This window comes from Pimephales promelas, chromosome 18 (assembly GCF_988280905.1).
Source record: "Pimephales promelas chromosome 18, fPimPro1.hap1.1, whole genome shotgun sequence".
Taxonomy (NCBI): domain Eukaryota; kingdom Metazoa; phylum Chordata; class Actinopteri; order Cypriniformes; family Leuciscidae; genus Pimephales; species Pimephales promelas.
Window position 1 is genome coordinate 15,587,899 of NC_142786.1, and position 22,770 is coordinate 15,610,668.

At 39.1% G+C, this 22,770-nt stretch overlaps 1 protein-coding gene across 3 annotated transcripts in view; it reads left to right on the top strand.

Moving 5' to 3' along the window:
• The window catches only part of top2b (DNA topoisomerase II beta), a 121,853-nt gene that overhangs the window by 86,646 nt on the left and 12,437 nt on the right, over positions 1-22,770 (top strand). For 2 of the 3 annotated variants that reach the window (XM_089122775.1, XM_089122776.1), the window contains exons 24-34: positions 3,291-3,486; positions 11,727-11,818; positions 12,653-12,808; positions 13,305-13,388; positions 13,479-13,676; positions 17,262-17,418; positions 17,526-17,687; positions 17,993-18,157; positions 18,463-18,634; positions 18,857-18,939; positions 19,013-19,102. In XM_089122775.1, the coding sequence (XP_088978901.1) occupies positions 3,291-3,486; positions 11,727-11,818; positions 12,653-12,808; positions 13,305-13,388; positions 13,479-13,676; positions 17,262-17,418; positions 17,526-17,687; positions 17,993-18,157; positions 18,463-18,634; positions 18,857-18,939; positions 19,013-19,102 (1,555 nt within the window). The remainder of the gene's footprint in view (positions 1-3,290; positions 3,487-11,726; positions 11,819-12,652; positions 12,809-13,304; positions 13,389-13,478; positions 13,677-17,261; positions 17,419-17,525; positions 17,688-17,992; positions 18,158-18,462; positions 18,635-18,856; positions 18,940-19,012; positions 19,103-22,770) is intronic. The other variant, XM_089122777.1, reaches the window with a different exon arrangement.

Here is a 22,770-nt window from a genome sequence, read left to right on the forward strand (position 1 = left end):
AAAAGGTCTATTAAGAAATTCCAATCAACTAAAGATACTACAAATCTGCCACGAAGAGGATGTTTGTCTATATTGTCTTAATGCATGGCAAGGAGGAAAGTTTGAGTGGCCAAAGACTCTCCAAGGATCACAGATGGAGAATTGCAGAGATTAGTCCAGTCTTGGGGGCAGAAAAATCAAATAACTCCTACATGTTTCAAGAAAAATCATCCTCGCTCATCCAAAAACAAACTCCAGAATATTGAATTGTCAGACATGACTTGAATTTCTAAAGGGATCAGATTCTATGGTCAGATGAAACTATAAAAAGAGTTTTTTGGCAGCAAACAGGGATGAAAAGCACCCCATGTCCACAGTTAAATATACTGCGGTATCTTTAATGTTGTGGGCCTATTTTTTTGGCGGTAGGTCTTGGCCATCTTGTTCAGATACATGGTATCATGGATTCTACTTAGGATGAGTCGCGATCTTCGAATAGTCGAACTGGGTTCGAAATCGATCATAAAATTGCTATTTTGAATATCATTATATTTTCGCGCAATTCCAATGTGACATAATTGACGGCGCGTCTACTGTCGCAGCAGTGTATTTTCCTGTCGGGGACTCAAGGTGTCTCTAACATGAATGAAACCCCCTACTGCGCGATCTAGGACAAATAACAGAAGAAGAGCATTGTCGTTACCATTAACAGAGGTGGTTAGTAACCTTTACTGCCTATGGTAGTAACAAAGTAGGCTACATTTACTTTGTTACATTGGGTGATGTTCCTCTCGTTGCTTTATTTTAATGCAATACATGTTGTTAAATGCGTAGTTTATTCCAAGCGCTTTCCATGGGGATGAGCGATTATTCCATTATTCCATGGGCATGAGTGATGCTCAATTTACAAATGAATCACTATTTGAATCGATTCTGTTCAAAGACTTGTTGAACAAGGATCCGGACCAGTGTCCCCACGTCCATCACTGGACATTGTCGATAAAATGGCCCGGGTCCCCACAGCGCCAACAGGCCGGCCCAGGCTTTACCGCTGACCCAGTAGCGGGAAGGGGGCCAAGGGATTGACGTGGGGAGAGTGGTGTCCCCGGAACCAGGGTGGATGAGTCCCCCGCAGTCGCCCCCCGCAGACCCGTCCTCCCCCCAGAACTGCTATCCGCCGGCCAGCCGGACCTCCACCGCGGCGCTGGGCGGGGCACCAGGCCCCCTCGAGACCTGGGAGCGGGGAGAGGTTTAGGAGAGAGAGAGACGGGGGAAGAGAGAGAGAGACCGATGGGAGGGGTTCGCCGACCCCCGAGTACGCTACCATGTGATCCTCCGCCAGTTAGATGGCCTGGTCCAGCGACGTCGGGCGGTGGCACTGGACCCATTGGGCGGTCTTCTTGGGAAGCTTTCCCACAAACTGCTCCAGTACCACCTGATCGATAATCTTCTCGACGTCGCTTCCCTCGGCCATCAGCCATCCGCGGCAGGAGTCCCGGAGCTGTTGCGCCATCACGAAGGGCTGGCCGGACTCTTCCAAGGTCAAGGACCTAAAGCGCTGTCGATGCTGTTCAGGGGTCCGGCCGACCCGCTGAAGAATGGCGCACCGTAGATCGGCATAGACCAGGAGATTCGAGACTGGCAGTTGGTGGGCGGCAATCTGCGACTCTCCGGATAGCAGTGGGATGAGACACAGCGGCCAGTCTACTTTGGGCCACCCCCGGGCCTCGGCTGACCTTTCGAATAGGTCCAGGAACGCCTCCGGTTCGTCCTGTGGACCCATCTTCCCCAGGGACAACGGTGAGGCCGAGGCTGATGCTGGTGGGGGGTTGGCCGGAATCTCCCAGACGAGACAGCTCCGGAACAACTCGCGGTCTTCCTGCTGGCCTTGGAGCAGCACCTGGAAGCGCTGCTCATGTTCCTCTTTCATGCTCAGCAGGGCTTGATGTTGATCTCACTGAAGAGCCGAGTGACTGGATGGTCTCCGCAAATGGCGATCCTGACGGGCTCTGCATGGCAGCGGCAGACTCCTTCTTCCCGGGTTTCGGCACCAGTGTAACAAAGTTCGTAATAAGTTAATAGGAAGAAGGAGACAGGGTCGGCGGTGCTGGAACTCGAACTGGATTTTATTACTCAAAACACAAAACAAAAAGGCGCGCACACAGCGCATTCACCGTAGCTCGCACTACAGCAGTTCTCATTTACAAAACTCTTTCCACGACGATAGTGACAGCTTCTCAGGTCACAGCACGAGTTCCAGCCTGCTCTCTCTCCCCTTCCTTCTCCCCAGTGGCGCAAAAAGTGGGTATGCGCTATATGCGGCGCATAGGGGCGCAGCACAATGGGGGGCGCCAAAGCGATGGTAAAAAAATTTTTAAAAAAATTATATAGGCTATATTTTATTTCTATATGTAGCTGCCGTTGTGCGTTTCTAAATCATTTCTGCATTCCTTCATTGTTATATAAAATTTTAGAGGACTAACAGCTAGGCTAGAGTAGGCGCCCTCATGGAGAAGGGGAGCGGGTAATATCGCGAGCGGGCGGGGGCGCCGTGAGCGCTGAGCGAGCAGGTACGAGTAGTTAGTTGTCGTCGAAAAAGATGGATTAAACAAAATGCTGTGGGGCTAAAAATAGAAAAAGAAAGAGAGAAAAGGAGATGGCATGTCAATTGATGCGACAGCAGCTAAATAACTGCATGCATTGCTGAAAGCCAACAGGTAGGATTTAAAATGTGACATCCAGGCATGGCTATCTATATCTCGGTGGCCATCGGGACTACCGGGAGATTCCAGCTGGGCCGACGTGCTTTTCAGCCAATACATTTCATCCTTTTTTAATTTATTTGTCTTAACGGCCCACAAAACTCATACATCGGCGGCCCATTTGTTTGTTGTTTGTTTTTGTTTGTTTTTTGCTTAATTGGCGGCGCTGTGCTGGTGTAATGCATTGGTCAAAAAAAGTCAGCTTTAGTTTTTTTTTTCTGACACACTGGCCCATGAAATACGTCATTATGCGCAAGTATCTTTCAACTATAGAAAGATAAAATTGTTGCGCTAAAATTGTTGCTGCATACCCCTCTGAAACTGGGTAGTTGCGCCCCTGCTTCTCCCGCTGTGCTGGTTTTATCAGTCTCCCACACCAATCACTTCAATCAGACACAGGTGTTTATCATTTGCACTTGACCCACTTACTCACCGCACAGTTCCTTGACTCGTCTCTCAGTGCAGACAGTGCGAAAACCACGCCCCCCTCACCACAGTATACCATATGATTTGTTTTTTGCCTCATGCTTCTCTCTCTCTGGTCTGTAGGTGCTGTTTGATCACATGGGCTGTATGAAGCGCTATGAGTCTGTGCAGGATATCCTGAAGGAGTTCTTTGAGCTGCGCTTGCACTATTATAAACTGAGGAAGGACTGGCTGGTGGGCAGTCTGGGCGCTGAGTCGGCCAAACTCTCCAACCAGGCACGATTTGTGCTTGAGAAGATTGAGGGAAAACTATCAATCGGTGAGATATTTATCCAAATGTCTGTCAGATTTTAAAATCATTTTTGGCCTGCATTCTCTTCTGAAATATGTGATGCGATCTGGGAAAACCTGTCGGATGTCGCGCTGGTATGTTTTCAGTAAGGTTTAAATATAGATTGAATGTCAGTTTTTTGTCAAAATTGGGTTTTTATTAAAGGGTACATATCATGCTTTTAAATCATTCATTTTTACTTATAAATCAAACATTTGTGGTCTATATAAAGCATAACTGCAATGCTTGGGTCTGAATTCCTCATTATTATAGCTCAACAGGCCCCTTTTCTACCCCTTTTCTGATGTGCTTCTGTGAGCAAGTCGTTTCGAAGCGGCCCCTTTAAAAAAAAAGGAGTTGCGTCTTTCCCCGCCCGCTTTCCAGGTCCTTGAGTTCACGGTCGGTTCAACTCCCCGCGTTCGGCCATTATTGTAGTTTGATAAGAGATATACGATTACTATAGCTTCAAAGCACATTTTTATTCACACGTTAACAAAATGTCAACAACGGAAGACTTGTCCATCAAGCCTTATATATTTGAGCCAGAGCGAGCGAGTTGAAAAAGACGACGACGAACCTGCAGAACAACGTCTTCATATGGATGCAGTGGTATGTAAGTTAACTATGTTGTGTTATCAGTGAAAGTCGACTATTTCTCTTGTTAAAGATAAATGACTGCGGTCTGATCTTACCACTAAAAACCTGTATTGATAATAATATGATAACTTACGTTTAGAAAGCGTAAGAAAACACAGCAGCTAAATGATAGAAGGAATTTACCCCTCATTCAGACGAAGTCGATCGGCAAACCCTTCTGTATACTGGCGGAGGTTGTTGAAGTGGGGATCCTTGTGAAGTGCTTCAGGTCACTACATCCAACAAACGAACATTTTGACTAGCCCTCTCGTAACTTCTGCATCATTGAGCTTGGACTACAAAATCGGAATGAGAAAATAATAATGGCGGATTGCTCGAAGTGTTGGACCAGTAGTCAATGTCCTTATTTGTCAGATGGCTGTCGTGTCGATGAGGCTGGCACTTAAGGATTAGTCGGGATGGGTCCAGGCGCAGGTCCACCATAGAGGGTTCCTCAGGATAAACAGAGAAACTGATATTAGCGTAGACGCCATCCTTCTTTTGATGTACCAAAAGTACATCAGGATTTACGGGACGTGTTCCCAGTTCCGGCTGATCTAAACTATGCAGCCTAATTTGAATTTAGGAAGTCTATAGTGTGTTATTATGTGTATGCTAGGACAAAGAGATGTGTTTTTAGTCTAGATTTGAACTGACAGATTGTGTCTGCTTCCCGGATAATGTTAGGAAGATTGTTCCAGAGTTTTGGTGCTAAATAGGAAAAGGATCTACCGCTTTTCAGTCGATTTTGATATTCTAGGTATTATCAACTAGGGTGACCACCCGTCCCGCGTAGCGCGTGCGCGCACAGTGTTTGAAGCCCAATTCATGCGTCCCGCAAATTGGGACTGTGTCACGCATAATCAATGCTTGCTCAAAAAAAAAAAAAATCCTCTAGACCTGCCAAACGTTGTGCATGAACACGTTCACGTTCATGAACTCGTTCATATTTTGGGTGAACTGAACGTATTATTTTACTGCCTGTCCTGATGAACGTTACTGTGAACTCGTTCATTCTGGTGTCTGTGAATGCACGCTCTTTCAGTTTAACTTCGTTCAATAGGGTGCCAGATTTCTATAGAGCCTTCCAGGCGAAAACCCGGCTAAAACTCATCGTAAACAGGGCTTAATATGTAGCGAAAAAACACCGAATCTGGCAACACAAGCCACCAGTGTCGCACCGCGGCCGCCGTCGACAAAGGCATCGTATGATAATTTAAACGGATTTTATAACGAGCTTGGTGAGGATGGGAAAAATCTTACATTTCTGTGCAAACTTTGAACTGAATTAGTTCATTTTAAAATGTGAAAGTGAACTTTCCCCAACACTGCTTGCCACTCCCACGTGACCTGCTGACTAGGTTGTTGGTTGTTGTCAACATTTTCATTGTTGTCATGACAGCGCACCTTCTTGTTCCGTGAACCTCTGGAGTTGTGAGTTTAGACTTTTTTTTTTCGACTTTTTTTTTTAAACTGTTCCTGTGGTGTTGAGCAACTACATAATTCCTGTTAATCCTATAATTTTATATTATTATTTATTTAAAGTGAATAAATTGTAATGAAAAATAAATGAAATTAAATAGCTAAAGTAAATCGTAAGTGGAAGTGCATCTGCAATTCATTGAACGTTCAAAATATTAATCTTTATTTAGAAAAAAAATACACATTGGTTGGCCTATTCATGAGCATATATCAGCAATTACAAAGGTGGTATGTGCTAGAAATGGGTAAACCACTATGAGTCTGCCCGTGGGGTGGGGGCACTGCCGCGCCAAACAGTGTCCCACATTGTCCCTCAGAAACATACCCCTTGTCCCCTCTTGGACTTATTAGCAGGTGGTCACCCTATTATCAACTGGCCGGAGTTTTGAGATCGCAATAGACGTGAAGGACTATAATGCGTTAAGAGCTCGCTCAAGTACTGCGGAGCTAAACCATTTAGTGCTTTATAAGTAATTAGCAATATTTTAAAATGTATACAATGTTTAATAGGCAGCCAATGCAGGGTTGACAGAACCGGGCTAATATGGTCATACTTCCTGGTTCTGGTAAGAACTCGAGCGGCTGCGTTTTGGACTATCTGAAGTTTGTTTATTAAACGTGCAGGGCAACCACCCAATAGAGCATTACAATAATCTAGCCTTGATGTCATGAACGCATGAACTAATTGTTCCGCATTTGTCAATGAGAGCATATGGCATAATTTAGATATATTTTTAAGATGGAAAAATGTGGTTCTACAGATACTAGACACATGACTTTCAAATGAGAGATTAGTATCAAAGAGCACACCCAGGTTCTTAACCGACGACGAAGACTTAACAGAGCAGCCATCAAGTGTTAGACAGTATTCTAGGCTGTTACGTGTGGAAGTTTTTTGTCCAATAATTAGAATCTCTGTTTTTTCAAAATTTAGTAGTAGGAAATTACTAGTCATCCAATTTTTTATATCAGCAATGCATTCCGTTAATTTTGTGAGTTGGTAAGTTTCGTTAGGTTTTGAAGAAATATACAGCTGGGTATCATCAGCATAACAGTGAAAGCTAATTCCATGTTTCCTAATGATATCTCCTAATGGTAGCATGTACAGAGTGAATAGCAGCCGTCCTAGTACTGAGCCTTGTGGTACGCCATACTGAACTTGTGATCGATAAGACATCTTCATTTAGTGCTACAATATGATATAGGTCAGATAAATATGATTTAAACCATGCTAATGCAATTCCACAAATGCTAACATAGTTTTCTAGTTTATTTAAAAGAATGTTGTGGTCAGTTGTGTCAAATGCAGCACTAAGATCGAGTAACACTAATAGAGAGATACAACCATGATCGAAAATTCTTCCTCTCCTATAGCAGCAAATGCTATAGCAGCAAAGCAGCAATTCTTTCCTCAGGGAGACAACAATGCACCCCCTGATGCGATACTGTAGTAGACAGTTGCATAGTTTTAATTTTGTCCCTGATATTATCTATCTTATAAGTGAAGAAATTCATAAAGTCATTACTGCTGTGTTGCTTGGACACTTCTGGGCTTGAAGCTTTCTTTTTCGTTAGTTTAGCCACTGTTTCAAATAGGGCTGCAAGCCTGCAACGATTATCTCTTTATTAGATCATGCAATACTATTAATAGTAATAATATCATCAATAATAATATAATTAATGTGATGATTTATTTTGCATAGAATAAAGCTTGATTGAGCTTAGGAGTCAGGGCTGTTTTTATTATTGTAACACTATTTGGTATTATAGTCTTATTACTTGCCTGTATTTTGTTCCATAATCATGAAGACTTACAAAAGGAGGTGTTAGGAATAATATCATGGCAGTTACTTTTTATTTTTCATTCTGTAATTAAAAGGTGAATGAGTACATCTCTGTCAGATCAATTATCATGTAAAAAACTATTGTAATTTTATATCTAATAATGGTTTGCAGATTAATATTTTACCCTTTTTGTGTCCTGAAGTAATGACCCTTTTTCTGTTTCAGTTCTATGAAAAGCAGCGGGCTTATTAAACAATGCTTAGAGAGCATTTGTGTGTGATTTGAGTTAAACTTAAAGAGAATGACCTGTTTAGTTGGCTCTAAGTTAATTAAAACCACTATTTCAAAAACTGAACTGATTTTCTTTTTTATATTATAGTAAGAATATGTATAACTCAATATTTTAACTAATTGAAAAAGATGAATAACCTTTCCAGACTTACTGATAAGCCAGCAAAATAATCAACGATTAGTCGATTAATCATTCTAATAATCGTTAGATTAATCGATTATCAAAATAATCGTTTGTTGCAGCCCTAGTTACAAATAAATACCTAGGATTATGTTTATTTTCTTCTAATAGGTTTGAAAAAAGGAGACCTAGCCGTTTTAAGGCCTCTCTGTATGCAATCAAGCTCTCCTTCCATGAGATCCGGAAATTAATAAATTATAATTCACACTCTAATTTAGTTTTCTTCCAGCTACGCTACATTTTTCTGGCTGCTCTCTTAAGGGCCCGAGTGTGCTCGTTGTACCACGGCATTGGACTATTTTCTTTAATCTTCTTTAACCCCCTGGGGACCAATAACGCGTCCCCGCGTTTTGATCTTTTTTTCCACATAGCTGCAACATAGACTTAAAATACGTCATTAATGGTCATATAAATAAAATCAATACATGGTTATAAACTAAAGAGGGTCTTCTTTTTGCGTACACTCTTTGTAATATCAAAACCTTGTGTTTTTGTAAAATAAATAAATTAAACAGGGTGCGCTTTCAGCTCACTCTGTCTCCGCAAAAAAAATTCTGAAAAGTGTCCGAAAAATTAGCTGTTACTCATTAAATACTTGTCACAGACACACGAAAGATCTCTCTTTATGAAGCTGAGATTCTCTTCTTTTAAATGAAGTCATTTATATAAAAAAGCAAATATTCTCAGTTGATGTAATCTGACCAACTGCAGCAAGGAGCAATTGAAGACGTTTAAAGATGAATTTGGCAAAATGGCTGAAAAATCACATACAATTAACTAAAAATGTGATTGAATGGAATATCACTTTCGACTAATAGGTGGCTTAGTTACAAAATCGACCTTTTTTTAACCTTCAGACCAGTTGCATTAAAATACGCAGATTTATTCAAAACATTATAAGCATTATTCGAAATTTTATTATAACTTGGACCAAAAGGTGGTGCTGTCTTGAAATCTTTTGAGTACCTTCAGGGGATGGTGCTGATGGCACAAACTGAGTTTCGTAATGTTACACCCATGCATTCGTTAAGTATAGCATGTTTAGCAGTATAGCATTTTTTTTTATGTGTCCTCTGAGTGAGCTCATACATCTGTGTGCCAATTTTGGTGGAAATATCTCAATTTGTTTCGGAGTTATAGACATTTATGTGAAAAAACACGTAAAAAATGACTGACTTGTGACTTTGATTGAGTTTTACTACACCTTACTATCAGTATTTTTGCATTTGGGCATTAGCATGTAGCCAGCAACCTATGTTTTCAATTTTCTGAAGGTGGTTTCGTCTCGATCGGACTAGCGGTTTCGAAGATATCACCAAATGTTTTTTTCACGCTAAATCACAACGCTACACAAAGCGTAAGACAAAATCCAGCATATGTGAAAATAACTCAACCACAGCCAGAGTTATAAGCGTTTGAAAATTTTATTTAACCACTAGGTGGTGCTGTTTTGAAACTTCTTAGGCTCCTTCAGGGCATCGTACTGATGACCCATACCGAGTTTTGTAACAATTCGTTCATGCGTTATAGAAAAATAGCATTTTAGCACATAATTAAAAAATGGCCGATCTGGGAAAATTGGACATATCCAATTTTTACATATCTCACGACCCGTAGGTAGCGCTGTTCCCAACTTTGGCATGGGACCTCAAAACATGGTTCTGATGAAGTGCACCAATTTTTGTTTCAATTGATCAAACTTTGGCCGAGATACAGCCTCTTAGGCAATTTTAGGTGGGCCTCGTTAAGTTTGCGACACCATAACTTTTGAACAAAGATGAATAAAAAAAATCGGGAACAGTACTTTTATGCGTCTCAGTCTGAAGATCATTTGAGTGCATGTTTGGAGAAAATTTGACAAAATTTGAAGGAGGAGTAGCGAAAAAACTGTACAGTATTGTAGTCGTAATGTACAGTATTGGTTGTGATCAGCATGAGGAGTAGAGTGGAATCAGGTGTACTGTTTCATGTCTCTAGAGCAAAGGGTTCAAAAGTTATAACCATTTCAATATTGAATTTTTGAACTGGTGGTGGCGCTATAGAGTTGGTCCTAGAGAGTCAAAAATTGGTCCAATTACTACTCATTAGCATCACTACAAGTGTGCCAAATTTCATCATTGTCCTACTTACGGTTCATAGGGCTGCCATAGACTGCCATCCATTTGCGGAATAATAATAATAACAATAATAATAATAAGAAGAAAACCAACAGATACCATAGGTGCCTAAGCACCTTTGGTAGAGGTCGACCGATATTGGATTTTACCGATAACGATAGCTAGGTTGGGCTGTACTTGCCGATAACCGATTAATCAACCGATAGTTTTTAAAATTGATACTGGATAAAAACAAACATACCACTCCAAGTAAAACAGTGCTGAACTTTATAATAAAAATACAAAAAACTGGCATAAAAGGCATTCTTTCAAACAAACAAAAAATAATACTCTAAATAACAAATTAAACATTCCAAATGTAACTGTTTAACTGTTCTTTTTCAAGCCAACCTAATGAATAAAAAAGACGTTTCAAATAATAACAAAATTTGCCATCTGAAAATAATTTAAACATTAAAATATGTTAAATGTGTGTTTCTTTAGCTATAACATGTTGCAAGTCCAATTTGTTAACAAAGATTTATTAGCTAGTTTACATGAACTATGTGCATTATGCAATATAAATGTTTACAGCATTAATATTTGAGCAATACAATTTCACCTTGATCATTCATGTTAGTTCATAGAGTTTTAACTATGGTTAACAAATAAAAACCTTAATTTAAAAATGTAGTAGCCTATGTTAATTAACAAACAATGAACAGCAGTTATTAACCTTAGTTAATGTTAATTAATGTGTTAACCAGCGACTGGCAAGTTCGGGGCTTTATTACTGTCGGTGGTTCGGGGGGCTCCACTATGCGCTGCTCTGTCTATTATTGGTCCAACCTAATAAAAACGCCAACGGTCCGTGAAGCATAGCCTATATGAGTTGCGTATTTTAGTTTCACTTTCACTTTGTTTGTATTCGCTGCTAGGTAACGTGTCGATAGATCGCTTATTGCTCAGACGCACATCAGGTTGTGATATTTGTCTCCGTCTCACTCCGTCTCTCATGTTCCCACAGACGTTTGATCGCGCTATTCTTGTCACGGATTCATTGACGCGTCCCTTCCACGCTTACCATTCATTTAACGTGTGGCAAATTTACCGGTCGCACATGTGCGACTGGGTGTAAAATTCGGACTTAGGTGTATTTTTGTGTCAGTGTTTTAACCGCTTGAGGTACTACTAATGTGCGTCCTCTCAGCCACTCTCGAAGGCAAACAAACATGTTGTGCGGTTCTTTCTCTACTAATGCAGCATTTAGTCAACAAATTCATCCGTTTATAATGATATGACAAAATTCCCTGTACCTTTTCGCTGTCCGTGCTTTAGCACGCGCATCAGATGTCAGCGATCTCCGCTCTCCACACAGCGCGCGGTCTCAGTGCAGCGCGCAGTGTCACGTGTCGAAATAAACAACACGAGGCATCAGTTGATAGTTTTTATGACACCTCTAGAGGCCGCTCTTGTACTGCATGATGCCAGCAGACCCTTCTCAGCTCTCTCGTACTGTGTAATGAATGACAGCGCGCACTTCTCAGCCGCCCCAGGAACGGACGAAACCAGGAAATAACTATCGGTGCGGATTTTTGCCGATAACGATAGTTCCACCAATCAACTATCGGTGCCGATTAATCGGCAAATCCGATGAATCGGTCGACCTCTAACCTTTGGTGCTTGGCCCCTAATTAAATTATAAATTATTGTCATGTGCTCTGTGTGTTTTAATAATTTGTATTATTTTTTACCAGAGAACAAGTCAAAAAGAGATTTGATCCGAATGCTGGTGCAAAAAGGATTTGAATCTGACCCCGTGGCTGCCTGGAACAAAGCCCAGGAGAAGGTATGTGAGGAAACATATATGATGGATACAGCGATGTGTTTATATGCATCTGTTGGAAGACAAAAACCTTCGCGGGACAGAGGATTTTTTTTAACTGCTCGTGCCGCCTCCCCATGTGACATGAAGAGATGCCGCCCCGGGCGACTGCCCGGTTCGCCCGTGCCTAGAACCGCTACTGCGTGCATCATCTGCTCCTCAGAGTTCTCTGCCGAAAAAGGAAACTTGTCGGCAGCGCGAGATATTTGGCAGCGAACGCAGCGTCTCGTTCTCTATTCAGAGAATACAGAGACGTTCTCTTTCATATACTCAAAGCTGCGTTTAAGACGCAGTTGGAACGAAATATCAAACTGGCTAAGAGCTTAACTAGTAAATGACAAGATAACTTAGCCTACATTACTAGTTAAAGCAGACAAAACATGGAAACCTGCCATGTCGATATTATATTACCCTGGTAGTAATCTCTATTAATCTCCAGTATAATTACAGTTTGATATAATATTGTTTTATTTGATATTATGTAAATATGAACTTTTATTTTATATTGGTTTATTTATTATTACCATATGTTACTTGTATTTATATTGTAAGTTAATATTGTGTCCAGTTTGGCCCTGTAAATAAAGGGGTATTATTTTTTTTGACAAAGTGTGTGCAGTTTCGTTTTCATAAGTACCGTTTCAAGAACCGTTTAGGCAACCGTTTAAAAAATACAGAGTAGGTACTGGTATCGGATAAAACCCAACCGATACCCAACCCTATAGTTCAGTTAAACTTTTTACTCACTGTTCATATGTCACTGTTTCTGTTTGTTTGCTCGGATGATGATGCTGTTAGTCTTTGGAGGATGAGGATGGTGAAGGTAATGACAGTGACATCTCAGTGGACTCTGGCTCCACCTCTGGGCCAAATTTTAACTACATTCTGAACATGCCTCTGTGGTGTCTGACCAAGGAGAAGGTTGAGGAACTCCTCAAGCAGAAAGACCTGAAGGTATTACTCCTACAGTAATCCGTGTTACATTCAATGATTCATATCAGTTTTTATACACTTAATTTATAGGACCGTTATTACAATTATATTACATTGTTACTGTAATGTTATATCATGTGTGAAGCAATCTTGGAACCTTCTTTTCAAATGAGTCACCCAAAAATGTAAATTCTGTCATTATTTATTTTGTTATAAGGATAAACAATATAGGGACAAACTTTTGTGATGATGCAATAAATAACATCACGTGAGCATTACAAAGACAGAAACGATAATTCAATATTTATAACGGTTGCCAAATTTGTTTACTGGTATATTGTCCACTTCTATTCCTGGTCTTCTAAAGTCATCTAATAGCTTTTTGTGAGGAAAAGACCGAATGTTGTTATTCACTGAAAATTGGGTGTAGGGTGAACTATTAATTTGACTAATAACAGCAGCAGGTTGAAACCTTCGCTGTTAACTTTGAGAGTGTGCTCTTTCATTTGTTGTATAGAAAGCAGAGCTGAATGAACTCCAGAACAAAAATGCAGAAGATCTGTGGAGGGAAGATCTGTCTGTTTTCATTGAGGAGCTGGACGTGAGTCTCATTTATAGATGTTAGCTAAAGGATTGGTTTGAATCATGATGAGTGTGATAAAGTATTTGAGAGTTTTGTCTTTTTTTCCAGCGTATAGAGGGGCAGGAGAGGGAGAGTGTGAACTCTGGGAAGGCCACGAAGCTGGTGAAAGGGAAGGTGGGCAAACCTAAAGTGAAGAAGATGCACCTGGAAGAAACTCTGCCCTCTCCCTTTGGTCGCAGGATAGAGCCACAGGTCACACAGGCTATGAAGGCTGATGCCTCCAAGAAACTCACCAAAAAAAAGAAGGTATGGGTGTGTGTGTGTGTGTGTGTCTGTGGGAAGCTGAAATGTGATATATTTACTTTGAACATTAATATGTCATGTATTAAATATATTACAGGAGCTGGAGAATCATTAACCATTAATCATTAATTTCTTTATTAAAGCATTAGTTCACCCAAAAATTCAACATTTTAATGAACAGCGATTTTTTTATTACGAGGCTATTTCAGTTTTTGCATTTATATTTATTGAAACTGTATAGTTATTTTTTACTGTGATAGTGAGGAGCCATGCATGATTTTACATGTGGTTACCATCATCATACAAATATATGATATTGTGGAAGAACAATGGTAAATTTTAACGAGCAAGTACAAAGTAGAATCAAGGGCTGTAGAGTCTAACCCAGGTATTGGGAACCTTTTTTGACCAAAGAGACATTTTTTTATGTTTATTTTTGGCTAATGCATTTTCCTAAAAGAGCCACACCAAAAAATAATATAATATTATGGAGTGCAATAAATGAGGAGACAAGAGATGGAGATGCGTTGAGTCAGCTTTACTCTCCACTTGAATATATCAGAACTGAACAGCAGTGAGATCGACACAACAACACAACGTTAACCGGAACTCGTATATTCTCTTCCCTTAAAGGTATAGCTCCTTAGTGAATGTCTCTTATTTGTGGGTCACCATAATATTATACAAGAAAAATATATATTTTTCAATAATAGTAACTTAGGTCCATAGCTAACTTCAAACAGTCCTGCCCACTGAAAGCTGCACGCATATCATACGGACATATGTATATGTATCATACAACACATTTATACGACATAAAATGTCTCTCTAAATCCAATCACTTTTTAATATACTTTTCAATTTTAGCTGTTTCAAAAACATTTTCTTTTCACCACAAACTACCACAAACAAATTATGTAGGTGCTTGAATCTGAGTTCAGGAGCTTTAGGTTACCACAGAAATGCAAGTGGTTTGCCACATGATGCCATGAGCCTGAGGTGGTTTGCGAGCCATTTAGGTTTCCAACCGCTGGTCTAACTTGTCCTCGTTTCAGAACCTTTGCATTTTTTCACCTATATAAAAGAGTGTTGTTGTTTTTTTACACTTAGAGATGTTATTGTTCTTTATGTAAGTAAATTTATGTCTGCATCCCATCTCAAACTCAGTGCTTTACAGTCAAATATCTTTTTCAACTAGAAATATTATGTAATATTATTAGTAACTGCACTTATTTGTGAAAATACAATGTTAATATTGTGATTATTAGTTTATGTAATTGTCTAGAGCAGGGGTGGGCAACTTGGGTCCTGGAGAGCCTATGTCCCTGCAGTGTTTAGCTCCAAACCTGATAAAAACTCACCTTTCCAAACAGATGGAAATGGACAAATTCTCTTAAAGGAACACTCCGACTTTTTGGGACTTTAGCCTATTCACCTTACCCCCCAGAGTTAGATAAGTCCATACATACCTTTTTCATCTCCGTGCGTGCTATAAGTCTGTTTGACGCACCCACCGCTAGCCTAGCTTAGCACAAAGACTGGATGTGAATGGTTGCAGCTTTCATACTAATCCAAATGAGTGACAAAATAACGCAAACGTTTTCCTATTTACATGTTGTGGTTTGTATAGTCACAGACTGTACAAATAAGAAGGCCATATGAGACACAGACATCTTTTAACCGTATAAATACTATATTTTCTGAAGGCGAAGCACTGCTACTTGGGCAGAGTGATAACAATCACCTGAGACGCACCGTGACGAGGAGCAGAGAGTTCGCTCAGTGTTGGAATAAAGAGTCAGCAATTACTAACGTTAGATAGAAAAGCATAGTTTATCACGAATGTTTGCTTTATTGTATGAGCTGTGACAATAAACAGGGGAGACCAGGTAATACACTACCATGTTTCATTGATTTCCAACCAAAAACGCACCCAGATTTATAAATATCACATGAATAAATAATTATTATTACAGGAATCAATATATTTTAAATGCAATTTATTAGCTGAACCAAATGTATTCAACAGTATATAATGTACAGTAAAATTGCATTACTATAGGATAGAATAAGGGGAAAGTAATAGCACAAATTGTTTTTGCACAATGAACTCACAGCCTATCGTACCCTTTTGCACGCTCAAGTTCGTTATTTCCATGGTTATTTCAAATTTAGGCTACTAGGGGCGTCGCGCGCAGGGTGCAAGTTCAACGCGGTGAACGCGCTCGTTTTTTTCCAAGCGCGTCCGCACCGCATCAAGATAAAAACATATTCATACCCTAATCATATAATAGTGTCACTAACGTTACATTAGCTCTGGCTAATGGCACTGTTACAGTAGGTCATCTAAAAACATAACGGAACACTTACCTCAGCCGCAGGTGATCCACTTGTCCTGTCTGTGCTATAGATGGGATGGCCGTATCCTTCAGCACATTATGGTCCGTGTGGCAAATTCCATTTTTTCAAAATAGTCGTCCATTGAAATGTACCGAGCAAACATAATGTCCCTTGATAATCTATTTAGGTGTGTTTGGATAAATATCCAGAGTTAAGTTAGCCATTTCTTCATCCAGTCAGCGTTTTTAGTTGGAATTCTGTGAAACATGGTATTACCTCCCCTGTTTACTGTCGCAGCTATTTACAATAGAGCGAAAACCCATGACTGTAAACTACGCTTTTACTATTTATAAATTGCTGACTCTGTTACCCAAACACTGAGCGAACTCTCCGCTCCTCACCACAGCGTGTCTCCGGTGATGCGGTTATTACTCCGTCAAAGTAGCAGTGCTTCACCTTCAGAGAATAGTTCCCAGGTTTTATACGGTTAAAAGATATCTGTGTCTCATTTGACTTTGTTATTTGTACATTCTGTGACTATACAAATCACAACATGTAAATAGGAAAACAATTGCGTTATTTTGTCACTCATTTGGATTACTATGAAAGTGCAACCATTCACATCCAGACTTTGTGCTAAGCTAGGCTAGCGGTGGGTGCGTCAAACAGACTTATAGCACGCACGGAGATGAAAAAGGTATGTATGGACTTATCTAACTCTGGGGGGTAAGGTGAATAGGCTAAAGTCCCAAAAAGTCGGAGTGTTCCTTTAATGTTTCGATCCAATTTGTTTTGTAATCACTGTTCCTTCGTTGGCCAGAGGAGAACTGGCCCCCGACTGAGCCTGGGTTCTCCCAAGGTTTTTTTCTCCATTCAATCACCTGTTGGAGTTTTGGTTCCTTGCCACTGTTGCCTTGGCTTTTGGCTTGCTTAGTTGGGGACATTTAATATTGAACAGTTTTATTGATCTGTGTTGTATTATTTTCATGTTATCACTGTGAAGCTGCTTTGATACAATCTGTATTGTAAAAAGCGCTATATAAATAAATCTGACTTGACTTGACTTGACCTGCCTGTAGCATTCTAGTAATCCGTCTTTCTAGTAATCCGACAGTGGCCCTCCAGCCATGATGTTACCCTATCCTGGTCTAGAGCCATCAATTATACCTAGATAGGCTGAAGCATCACTAATAAATGTCAAGCCTGACATTGTGTGTTTATGTATAATGATGTCTGTGTTGGTGTCAGAGTGAGGTAGATCTTCAAGCCTTCAAGGTGGAGTTTGATGAGGACAGCGTGCTGGGCTCCAATGGAGGAGAGAATTCCCTCATTTCTCCATCCGGCCTTCCCATCCCAGGAGCCAAACCCAAAGCTCCGCGGGTCAAGCGAGAGAAGAAAGAACCTGGTAACAATAATTATTGGCACTGTACTTAACTTCAGTTTACTTTCAAAAGCATTTTTATTTTAATTTATATATATATATATATATATATATATATTTCTTATCTTCAGGTGCTCCGAAACAAAGGAAGCCATTAGGTGCTAAAGGTCCAGCTAAGAAAGTTAAAAAAAGGAATCCATTGTCAGATGATGAATGTGATGATCGTTCCGAAAATGAGCTGGATGAAAGTGAACCTGTTATTCCCAGGGACACCACATCCAGGAGAGCCTCAGGTGTGTGTGCTTCCATTAATACCTTTTTTAAATTGTTTTAATCATTTAAACCAGCCCTGAGTGGTTGTGATCGTGATCGTAAATGCGGTGTTATTTACATTTGAGTCTGGTAAAAAAAAAAAAAAACATTTAAATCTATGGAAGAAATAATTGACAAAAATGCTGCAGAGGTGGTAACAAAAACATTTTTAATTTGAATCTCCAACAAAAGTAACGTATTGGCAGAATAATTATTGGCACTGTACTTAACTTCAGTTTACTTTCAAAAGCGTTTTTATTTTAATTTATATATTTCTTATCTTCAGGTGCTCCGAAACAAAGGAAGCCATCAGGTGCTAAAGGTCCAGCTAAGAAAGTTAAAAAAAGGAATCCATGGTCAGATGATGAATGTGATGATGATCGTTCCGAAAATGAGCTGGATGAAAGTGAACCTGTTATTCCCAGGGACACCACATCCAGGAGAGCCTCAGGTGTGTGTGCTTCCATTAATACCTTTTTTAAATTGTTTTAATCATTTAAACCAGGCCTGAGTGGTTGTGATCGTGATCATAAATGCGGTGTTATTTACACGTGAGTCTGGTAAAAAAACAAAAAAAACAAAAACATTTAAATCTATGGAAGAAATAATTGACAAAAATGCTGCAGAAGTGGTAACAAAAACATTTTTAATTATTTGAATTTCCAACAAAAGTAACGTATTTATACTGTGTTTAATTGACTCATGAAAACATGACATTTTAGACAGCCTGAAATGTTCTATTGTGTTGTTTCACAGCTGTGAAGGCCAAGTACACATTTGACTTCTCTGAGGAAGAGGAGGGTGGTGACGAGGAACAGGAGAATGATGGTTCAGCATCACCAGTTCTCTCCTATAAAAACACAGAGCGGCAAAATGATGATGAAGAAGATGATGGAGACATTTTTCCTCCAAAAACAACATTTACTTTGTAAGTTCTGTCTATATATTCACATTTGGAATGAATCTCACAAAGCCTGTCACAAGCAGTTTAAGTTTTACAATAACCTAACAAGAATCTGAAAATAATGCCAACTTTTTGTGAGGTCCACCCATTTAATAAAATAATGTAGTATACTTTTATTATTATTCTCAAAGTAACAATCAAATATGGATTCCAACCCTTTGTATATTTTAATTAAATTATTTTCAGGCCTACTTCCCCAGCGAAGAAAAGGGACCCAGTGCCTGTATTGTCATCTAAAACGGAGTATGCTGACAAGAGCAGTGATGACGGTATGTGTGTGTTTATTGGTGGTTTATCGTGTTAATAATGAACATGTGTTAATAATGTTTATTTATTCTTCAGATGGGAAGTCAGACAGTGATGATGACAGGGGTCCAGTGTTCTCATCAATTTCCAACAGTTCTGTTTTTGAGAAACCTCCACCTAAAAAAGGTACCTGACCAACCTGACCAGTAGGGCTATTGGAACGAATTCCGAAATTCGAATATAATTCGAATATTTAAAAAATCAATACTATTCGAATGCTGAAGTTACTATTCAAATATTGCTTTTATATATATTTAATATATATATATATATTTATATATATTTAAAAAAATATATATATGCAATATCGTCTTTCTCGCGGCTTACACGCATGTGAAAATGAAATGCTTTTGTTCCGTCTAATGAACAATAAAGTTTTTGAATCAATTGTGCACGTTATCCAAGCTGTAGGCTATGATCGGGGTTTCCCATACAGAAGCCGTTTCTCAATATGCGTACTTGTCTGTACTTGTGTTCTTGTGGACTTGTGAAACGTCATCAGTCGCTGCCGAAGTACTGTTCCAATTCAAAGTTCACATCTAGCCAAGTCCACTTCAAATCCCCGGATGTGTTCTTGATCCGCCCCATTTACCGAGGATGCATCGAGAGGTGACTTGTGTGGACTTGAGATAGCCAGGTAACCCAGAATGCACCTCGCACCAACCAGCTAAGCGTCAATAGGAGAATAGAAAATCCGCGAAATATCAAAATACTACTGTTATTGAAATGTAATTTGTAATTTACATTTGTAATTTGAAATGTAATTTTAAGAGTGTTTCAGGCGAGAATGTGGTTGTTTAAATCTCAAATCTGTAGTTTATTTATAAAGATAGCGCCTATCTGAAAAATGCATCTGACGTTTTCGGAGTTCTGACATCCAAGCCTTTAGCGGACACTCAGCGAGATCAACCCCGGCTGGAACAGCTTATCCTCGGCTAGTGCTTCTGACGTTTGCCGCCGGCTCTGATCTCTCTAGTCTAGTGGATAAACCTTGACGTATAATTCGTCTTGTGTATAAGTCTATATTTGGTCTCATTAAACTGTAGTTTGTTCCATGGCGCAAAAAAAAAAAAAAAAACGTTTTTGAGGTTTCATGGCTATTTAACTTCAACAACATTTTTTTTTATATTATCTTCACTATATGAACAATAAAATGACATAACCCTGTCTCTGTTTGATAAATGTCAATAAAAATCAATGTTTCATATTTTTAAAATGAAAACAAAAAGATCATGTTCATTTTGTTATAAATATATGCAGTGAAGAGAATCGCGTTGCCTGAAGCACATGGCCATTAGGCTAATAGGCTATGTTGTTTTTTGTTAATGAAAAGAGTCAGAGGGGTGTTTTATAACATGTTTTATAACAGTTGTAGCAAATTTCGTTTTATTGTTGCCTAAAATATAGAGTAGAGCGTACGGTGGCCGAGAGGTGCAAAACAAATCTTATAAAAACAAAAAAACAAGTCAGAAAACACAACGACAATTCAGAAAACAAAATAACAATTCAGAAAACACAACAACAAATCTGAAAACAAATTAACAAGTCAGAAAACACAACGACAAATCTGAAAACAAATTAACAAGTCAAAAAACACAACGACAAGTCAGACAAAACGGAAAAGGTAGGTATATGTGGCGAATGGAATACTGATCGCTGATTGGACAAGACATCTGTCAATCAAGACATACAGAAAGTACAGCAGACTGCGCCTGCGACAGAAGACAGATTGATTCGCATATGCATGTGTAAATATTATTAGAGCTGTCTATTTAGCCGGCTAATTTAGTGATACTATGGAGAACAAAACATTTCAAATTAAAATCTTCCCGACTCGATAACTCGAGCTGGTAAAGTGGGAGAGTGGCGTGTTGGAAGAACAGCTGATTTAGCTTTTGACGCGAACGACCTGAGTTCGAGTCTCCCTGGAGCGTCAAATTGTAATTCACAATTTTAACTTCTTGTTTATTGATCTGTATAAAACCACATGTAGAAAAGCAAAAGCTCATGCAGGGGCATTGCCCCTATATTTGGAATTTTTAGGGCATTATAACTGCATTCCAATAGTGTTCATGTTTGTTTTTTGCAAAGTGAGGGACTCGATAATGTCAGCTCGCAGCCTCGCACATAATTAAAAAAAATATCGTAGAGGGCTATTCAATTAGCTTCATCGAGGGCCGCTGTAGACTTGGAATTAAAGCATCTTGTGTTTCCCCGTTATTATTCAATTTACGGGACCGGGCACCAGTTATCTTGCCAAGAAAGTTTTATTATATATTATATATATGTCAGGAGAGAAACTTCAAGATGTTGTGTTCATGCCAGGTCTATGCGTTTCTCCATGTTTCTCTACCCTCTCACCCGGTCATGCCTACATGTTTCTCTACCCTCTCACCCGGTCATGCCTAAATGTTTCTCTGAGGGCGATACAATGACATTGAGCTTTTATACATCACACAGTCTTACAGCTTCCTTGTAAGGTAACAAACATGTTGCGTTGAGCTTCTCAACTTAGAACGTATATGTCATACGTACGCGACTTTCCTTGTTGTCTACATCTGTGATACACTTGCATCAGTGGAAACATTTATGCTGAGTGAACATGTTACATGGCACACATACCTCTCTAAGCAATATATAGCTTTCCCCTGACATATGTTCCTCTCATGCATTCAAACTCATGCTTTTGAAACTCCATAAAATAATACATTGATTATGAAAACTAATAAAGAATAATAATACAGATACATAATATTTAATAATGAAATAATATTAAAAGATGAAATTTTAGTCTTCAGCCGCATTATTAAATCGAAAAGTTGAGCTGGGCCGGTGGGTTTGGCTTATTTATTGACACATAACAGTATCAATAATTAACCTAAAGTAAACAAAAAAAAAAAGGTTTTGCATTTACTAGGAAATGTGGTAACCAACAGTGTGCAGACCATAATAAATAACTTTTTTACAGCTATATACAAATATATTGAATTATAGAATATCATAGCTATTGGTAAGAATTATTTTATTAATAATTATTATAGGCTTAAATTAAAATATCCTGACAGTGAGACTTGTGGCTCACTACCACTGTATAAAAAAATGCCTGAACAGGTAAACAATACACAATGAATTATACTATATTAATGACTATAACATGGTATTCAATATAAATATTCCACATTTCTGCCCAAACCATGGTAAATTATTACATTCATGGTAAATGTTTGTAAGGGTGGTGATTAGGGCATTTATAGTATTCTAACTTTGTTCATGTTTCTGCTATTTACCTCATCAGTAGTGTTGGGAATGTTAAGGCTGTTTCATCCGATTTAAAACTAGTTAAAATCATTGAGTGATGTGTGGTTTGTAAAGCCGCCTTTCCACTGCGCACGACAAACGACCGCCGTCGGACCGGAAGTCATTCATTTCCAATGGAGAGTCGTACGGGAGCTAAGGGGAGTTCTGATCATATGCGTGTGTGGAAAATTCGGATCCGATTTGAGCTTTGGATCCGTTGAAATATCTGAACTTCTGCGGCTAGACCGTATGCGACCGGCCAACCGGAAGTGATGTATTCTAATAAAAACTATGCGAGGCTAGAATTACAAATATTTTAACTCTTTAATGTTTTTCTGTAAACACTCTTTCTGTAAAATATTGGTTATAATTGACTATAGCAAAATATAAATAAATATAAAAAAATATTTCATAATTATTAAATCAATATATTAATTAGCTCTATAAAATGTACTATGTTTTTATTTGAGATGTATTGAGGGTCATTTGTTATGTGT